The sequence below is a fragment of the Gavialis gangeticus genome, unplaced genomic scaffold (genome assembly GCF_001723915.1).
Source record: "Gavialis gangeticus isolate Ggan-Ray unplaced genomic scaffold, GavGan_comp1, whole genome shotgun sequence".
NCBI lineage: Eukaryota > Metazoa > Chordata > Crocodylia > Gavialidae > Gavialis > Gavialis gangeticus.
Genome location: NW_017728992.1, coordinates 89,540,172 through 89,546,721, shown reverse-complemented (window position 1 = coordinate 89,546,721; position 6,550 = coordinate 89,540,172). Strand labels below are relative to the sequence as shown.

Genomic DNA, 6,550 nt, shown 5'->3' with positions numbered 1-6,550 from the left:
TTGGGTATTCTTGTCTTTGATAGATTTTCATTTTGCGTTCATTCTGGTATGCAGTTGTTTGGTTTTTCCTACATATTTTCCATCAGGGCATTTGGTGCACTGGATGAGATGTATTACATTTCTGGAGGTGCAGGTGTAAGATCCAAGAATCCTGATGGTTCATTTGTGGGGGTAGTTATTGCGGGGATGGTGAAGATATGTTGGGAGGTTTTACATTTCTTGTCATGGCACAGTCTGGATCCATTTGGTGTGTTATGGGCCGTAGGAAGATTGCTTCTGGTGATGAGGTTGGTGAGGTTTGGTGCTTGTTTAATAGGATGGGCTGTGCTAGGAAGATGTCTTTTAAGAACTGGGTCCTAGGATCATAGGAAGTTAGGATTGGAAGGGACCTCAGACGGTCATCTAATATAACCCCCTGCTCAAAGCAGGACCAGCTCCAACTAGATTGTCCCAGCCAAAGGTTTGTCTACCCAGTTTTTAAACACCATCAAGGATGGAGATTCTACAACCTCTCTGGGTAACCTGTTCCAGTGGTTTACTACCCTCCTAGTGAGAAAATTCCCCAAATATCTAACCTAAACTTTCCTTGCTACAACTTGAGACCATTGCTCCTTGTTCTGTCATCTGCCACTGCTGAGAATAGCCTAACTCCATCCTCTTTTTAACCCCGTTTAAGGTAGTTGAAGACTGCTATTAAGTCTTCTCTAGACTAAATAAGCCCAGTTCCCTCAGTCTTTCTTCATCAGTCATGTCCCCCAGCCCCCTCACCATTTTGTTGCTGGACTCCAATTTGTCCACATCCTTTTTGTAGTGGGGGACCCAAACTGAACACAGTACTCCAGATATTGCCTCACCAGTGCTGAATAGAGGGGAATAATCACTTCCCTGGACCTGCTGGCAACACACCTACCAATGCAGCCCAATATGCCATTAGCCTTCTTGGCAACTAAGGCACACTGCTGGCTCATATTCAGCTTATTGTGTACTGTAGCTCCCTGTCAGTCCCCAGCCTGGTGCATGGGATTGTTCTGGACTAAGTGCAGTACTTTGCACCTGTCTTTGTTGAACCTCATGAGATTCCTTTTGGCCCAATCCTCCAAATCGTGTGGGTCACTGAATCCTAGCCCTATTCTCCAGCATATCTGCTACTCCCTGCAGCTAGGTGTCATTTGCAAACTTGCTGAGGGTGCACTGTATGCCATCTTCCAGGTCATTGATGAAACCATTGAACAAAACCAGCCCCAGGACTAACCCCTGGGGCTCTCCACTTGATACTGGCTGCTAACTAGACATCAAGCCATTGACTTCTACTCTCTGAGCTTTATGCTGTAGCCAGTTTTCTGTCCACCATACAGTCCATTCATTCAGCCCATGCTTCCTTAGCTTGCCTGCAAGAATGTTATGGGAGACCTTGCTACAATCAAGGTATACCACATCCACCAGTCTCCCTCCATCCACAGAGCCAGCCACCTTGTTATAGAAGGCAGTCAGGTTGGTCACAATGGTCAGGCATGACTTACCCCCAGTGAATCCATGCTGACTGTTCCTAATCATCCTTTTCTCCTCCAAGTGCTTACAAATGGATTTCTTGAGGATCTGCTCCATGACTTTTTCAGGGACTGAGGTGAGGCTGACTGGTCTGTAGTTCCCTGGATCATCCTTTTTCCCTTTCTTAAATATGGGCACTATGTGTGCCCTTTTCCAATCATCTGGGACCTTTCCTGATCTCCATGAGTTTTCAAAGATGATGGCCAATGGCTCTGCAATCACATCAGCCAATTCCCTCAGCACCCTCAGGTGCATCCCATCCAGCCTCATGGACTTGTACACATCCAGCTGTTCTAAGTTGTCTCTAACCTGTTTTTTCACTACTGAGGGTTGCTTACCTCCTCTCAGAACTGCCCAGTGCAGTAGTCTGGGAGCTGGCCTTGCCTGTGAAGATAGAGGTCAAAAAGACATTGAGCACTTCAGCCTTTTCTGTATCCTCTGTCACAAGATTGCCTCCTGCATTCAGTTAAGAACCTACACTTTCCCTGATCCTCCTCATGCTACCGCCATGCTTGTAGAAACCCTTCTTGTTACCTTTCACATCCCTGGCTCGCTGGAACTCCAATTGCACTTTGGCCTTCCTGACTTCATCCCTGCATGCCTGAGCAATGCTCTTGTGTTCTTCCCTAGTTATTTCTTCAAGTTTCTACTTCTTCTAAGCTGCTTTTTGTGATTTAGTGTACTGAAGGGTTCCCTGCTAAGCCAAGCTGTTTTTCTGCCATACTAGCTAGTTTTCCTACACATCGGGGTGGTTTGTTCCTGCACTCTCAGTAAGGCTTCCTTAAAGTACAACCAGCTGTCCTGGACTCCACTCCCCCTCTTCTAGTATGGGTTGCAATTGGTTGAGGATTTTCTGTATAGGTTCCAGGGAGGGTTGATATGTCAGAACTAGTGACGTGCAATTCATGGAGGTTTTCTTTCTGTACTGCGGCAGTTCTTCATGTGGTATATGTGCCCACTGATCAGTATTTTAAACAGTGATTTCTGAATTTCATTGTAGCATTTTTGTTAGTTACTCCAACAATACTTGAAAGATTATAAAATTTCACCAGTGTGTTTTAGAGTAGAGTACAAAGGAAAACTTCAAAGGGTTTAAAGTTAATTAAATAAAATTCACAAGTACAAAGAATCAAACTGTAAAAGAAGGGAGAAGTTGATTAAAAGGAACAAGTGAGAACCCTTAAAATCCACATATGGATTGTTGAAATACTTTACAGCATCTTTTCTTCTCTTACCACCTAATTTTTGTAATAAAAATTTAAATGGCTCTAATCTTTTGGTTTCTTTGTGTTGGCTTCTCACAGTTGTTTTGATGTTATGATTTTTATTTGTTTGTTTGTTTTTAGATTAGATGAAGCTGCATTGTCACTTCAGAAGGAAAAAAGTATTTATAAAGAAATTGAAAATTATCCAACGTGTTACAAGGTAAAAACCTAGAGTGCTGCTTTCTTTCTTAATAACAAAACAGAAATGCATAAAAGGGAAATTGTTTGGCCTCTGACGTCTCCAGTACTTCTGACTGAATGGCACTACTTGCTTTTAATAGTCCATGGATTAATTTCTTGCCTGGCAGTCACAGTTTTGGATGACTAGTTTCCCCCCATAAACCTACTAACTCTGTATTTTCATCTTTATTAAGATCATAAGCTGATCACTTGGCAACTTCTGAGATACTCTAATATCTGCCTTAACATAAGGTTCTTTTAAATTTTATGAGGCTGAAGAAATATTAATTTTTATCGTAGAAATGTTGAGAGCAAGAAGGCTAGGTATTTTGAATACATTAAATATTTAGATTGATATTCTTAACTTCAAAAATTCAGCTGTGGTGTCATAATTATTTTAAAAATCCTTTGTGGAATTCTGGACCTGCAACCTGAATACAGTTTGTTTTGAAGCTGTATTCTGAATAACAGAATTGGTCTATGATGTTTTCTTCCTTTTCGCACTACAGTTGGTGTAGATTGTGGGAATTATGCTGGTCTAAATAGTCACTATTTCTGTCCTGCTGCTTTTTTTTCTTTTTTGTCTACTAAAAAGTCTCTGGCGAAAAAGAACAGCGTGGGCACATTTTTCATTGGCTTTAATGCCCTTTGTGCACCTATCCTGAGCAAGGAATATTTCTTTTTCTACTAAGAAGTTACTGAATGTAAAGCATTTTATTGCATTTGTTACTGAAGAATGATCAAAGATTTCTTCTATTTTAGAAAACTATTGCTCAAGTTTTAGTTCATCTTCACAGAAATGACTTCGTTGCCGCTGAAAGATGCGTCAGAGAAAGCTATAGGTAAGACACCCATTTGCCTTGTTCTCAAACTTTTACAGTTTGGTTATACTTACAGGCAACTCCTGCTTAACATGGTTTCACTTAGCGCTATTTTGCTATAGCGCTCATTTAAAATTCATACCTGATTTCATTTAGCGCTGAGCCAGTTTCGTTATAGCGCTCAGCGAAGCAGCAGCAATGGCAAATGGCAGCGAGTGGGCAGGCGGGCATGAGTGCAGGGCTCTCACTGGTGCTACAGGGCCAGGGCTGGCAGGGGCCCAGGGCGGGGCAGCAGCATGGTCTGGCACACTATGCTGGAGTGGTTGGCAAACAGGGAGGTATGGGGAGAAGTGGCAGCGGCAAGAAGCAGCAAGTGTGGGGACATGCGTGTGTGCGGGGTCTCCGCCAGAGCTGGTGGGAGCCCAGGATGAAGCGGCAGGAGCATGGGGCGTGGGCTGGCACGTGGGGCTGGAGCAGCTGGCAGGCAGGTGGAGGGGTGGGGAGAGGCAGTGGTGGTGAGAAGCTTCGGCAAGAAGCAGCAGTAAGCAGTTATCTCTATTTACATTAATTCCTGTGGAGAAATGTGTTTTGCTTAGTGCCGTTCTGCCTAACGCTTTTTTTCTGGACTCAATTTAGAGTGTTAAGTAGGGTTTGCCTGTATTAATTCAGAGAACCTGTTTTAAAGAGGTTTCTCTTTCTTCTGTTTCCTTGGTTGATAATTGAAGAACTATCCTGAAGAAAGCTTTGATTTTAAATAATTGATTTTAATCCTGCTCAACACTAACACTTTACATTATTTATCTAAAGAGAAGATCTCTTTTTACTGTTTTTACTTTACTGTTTACTCTTTTTACTTTACTATTTGGTAACAAAATGTGGTTATTGCTTGTAAATGCAGCATTTAAACAAAATCTGCCACTTCACTTTTGCTAATGAGAAGATCATGCTGTAATGTGTAGCAATTTAGGTAAGCAACTGTATGGCTTAGCCCAGGGGTGTCAAACATGTGGCCTGAAGACTGGATCCAGTCCACAGGGCTGTATGCTTTGTCCTGTGTGTTCCTGAACCAGCCCGAGTTGCTGGCCCTGGTCTCATGCAATGCATGTTTGGTGCTACATGCCCTGAACATAGCACAAGGGCATGCGCTATGGTACCCTGCATATACTTCATGCATTGTGCAGGCTGGACCTGATGCCACTGGCACTGCACATAGGGCTGGTCCCCATCTGGCCTGCAGACTGGTCCAGGGACCCACACCTGGCCCACAAGGCTGGATGAGTTTGATGTGCCTGGTTTAATACAACCTTTATGTTTTTTTAATTTATTTAATTCTTTTTCCCTGTCATTTGTGGATGGGTATTCAGTTAATACAGAAACATAGCATCTTAATAGTATTTGTTTTTTATTTGAATAAACCTGTTTAAATGCATTGGGTATGCAAGGAAAATTATCAGTATATGTCTTATATTTAAAATTTACTTACTAAACATAGGAAGTACCATCATTGTTCTTGTTCAGTGTCCTTCAGAACCTTAGGACCAGAAGATCTCATTATCTCATGCTTACACTCTACTTTTTATCAATAGATTGGAAGAGGAAAACAAGTTTTCTTGCTTTTTCAGCTCCCAGTTGGTTTTTTAACTTTCACTGAACTAGACATTGAACTGTACTAATCAAATTAGCTGAAGTAAAAACATTATCTCTACAGCTACAGAAGAGGCTAAGCCTGTCAAATCTGGTTTAGTACTGTACCTGAATTTGCTGAATTCCCCTGTCAAGTGTTTAGACTTTCTTTTAAACGTCAACAGAGACATGTTGTTTTTATTATTTTTATTTAAATATTTAATAAGTTATAGTCAGTTTAGCCCTTGACACAGGTTCTAATAATGTTGTTCAATCTCAAAATATTCAAATTTATGAAAATTTCAGTGTGTTGTTTTGTGGTGGGGAGGGGTTAATTATATTTTTATCCACTCTGTTCCTCTGTCTTAAATAACTACATATGGCTTAACACATTTACTAAAAGGAAAATGTAGTGGCCCAGTAACAGCCACAGAATTGTTTAACCACTTTACATTTTGGGACCACTATTTTGCATGATTCATTTTAATCTAATTAAAAACTTCTTTTCACGTGACTAGAAGACACTTTTATCCAGCCTTGTTTTCAGAGTAGTTAAGTGGCAGCAGAGAACTGTATTATTGTGAAGCTTATAGCTGTTTATGCCTCTGTGTAAATGTAGGCAGTGAGGAGCCAGGAGTGGATAGGTCATACGTTTTAATTGACTTGCATTTCTATCAGCATACCAGGATTCAATGGAAGTGAAGACTGTGCAGCACTAGAACAACTTCTAGAAGGATATGACCAACAAGACCAGGATCAAGTTACTGATGTCTGTAATTCACCACTCTTCAAATACATGGACAATGATGTAAGTTGGCATTTCTTATGGCTTTTCACAAACCTTTTGCTAATAAGAAAAAGGGGGTAAAAAGCACCCTGTTCAAATTTGCTGATGGCACTAAGATGTGGGGGGACATGGGCACAGTAGAAGGAAGCAACAGGCTACAATCTGACCTAGATAGGTTACAAGGGTGGGCAGATGAGAAGAGGATGGGTTTCAACACAGACAAGTGCAAGGTGATGCACCTGGGGAGGAACAACCGGCACCATACCTACAGGTTGGGGAACTCCCCTCTTGTCAGCACGGAGGCGGAAAAGGATCTTGGAGTCATC

The 6,550-nt window shown here is 41.7% G+C and overlaps 1 protein-coding gene across 4 annotated transcripts in view; it reads left to right on the top strand.

The window, feature by feature from the left end:
• NAPG (NSF attachment protein gamma) overlaps positions 1-6,550 on the top strand; it is a 33,315-nt gene that overhangs the window by 17,465 nt on the left and 9,300 nt on the right. For 3 of the 4 annotated variants that reach the window (XM_019525313.1, XM_019525285.1, XM_019525293.1), the window contains 3 exons: positions 2,895-2,973; positions 3,756-3,835; positions 6,116-6,245. In XM_019525313.1, coding sequence (XP_019380858.1) covers positions 2,895-2,973; positions 3,756-3,835; positions 6,116-6,245 — 289 coding nt within the window. Of the gene's footprint in view, positions 1-2,894; positions 2,974-3,755; positions 3,836-6,115; positions 6,302-6,550 lie in introns of all 4 variants that reach the window. The other variant, XM_019525303.1, reaches the window with a different exon arrangement.